Raw genomic sequence first — 592 nt, forward strand, 5'->3', positions numbered from 1 at the left:
TTTTTAAATAGCTGGAGCCTGAGCAATACAGCCTGTCCAGGTAAACACTGAATCAGACAGCATGTAGCTATAAACTTGATTTCATTTCACGTAGCTTCTACCAGTTTTCTCTTCTTTCTCTTTTCTTCCTTCAGGCCGGTTGTTTCTCGCCACGTACGTGTTTTTACTTTTGGTTTCTGTAACTTCCTGTAGCCACCCGCAAAATTTTGTCAGCAACAGTTACTTCAACTGCGCGGTGCCATCCCCTCCTCCCCACCCGCGGCAAGGACGGCTCAGACAATTGCAATTTTCGCAGCTCCTGCCTCGGGGATGGCACGTGGCCCCGCGGCCAGCGGGGATGGCGCATCGCAGCGTCATGTGTGTTCTTTGTACCGTTTTAAATATTTTACCTCAGCGTGTTTGTTAATTTTAGGTTATTGTATTCACCGTTTGCCTTTTCGTCACTTCTGGCAGTTACGCGTTCCCCTTTTTCCCCAACTGAGCTTCTAAGTTTTCTTGTTTGTTTGTTTTAGTTTTAACTTTAATGACCGCGAGACAGCTCGATCTGCTTTTCCGGTTTTTCTTCGGGTTTTCCACTTTTTTTTTTTTTTTT

General features: G+C 45.3%; 1 protein-coding gene across 1 annotated transcript in view; it reads left to right on the forward strand.

Moving 5' to 3' along the window:
* Positions 1-337: 337 nt before the first annotated feature.
* The window catches only part of LY75 (lymphocyte antigen 75), a 43647-nt gene continuing 43392 nt past the window's right edge, over positions 338-592 (forward strand). The window contains exon 1 of the mRNA XM_015634005.2: positions 338-368. Within this exon, the coding sequence (XP_015489491.1) occupies positions 338-368 (31 nt within the window). The remainder of the gene's footprint in view (positions 369-592) is intronic.

Source organism: Parus major, chromosome 7 (assembly GCF_001522545.3).
Source record: "Parus major isolate Abel chromosome 7, Parus_major1.1, whole genome shotgun sequence".
NCBI lineage: Eukaryota > Metazoa > Chordata > Aves > Passeriformes > Paridae > Parus > Parus major.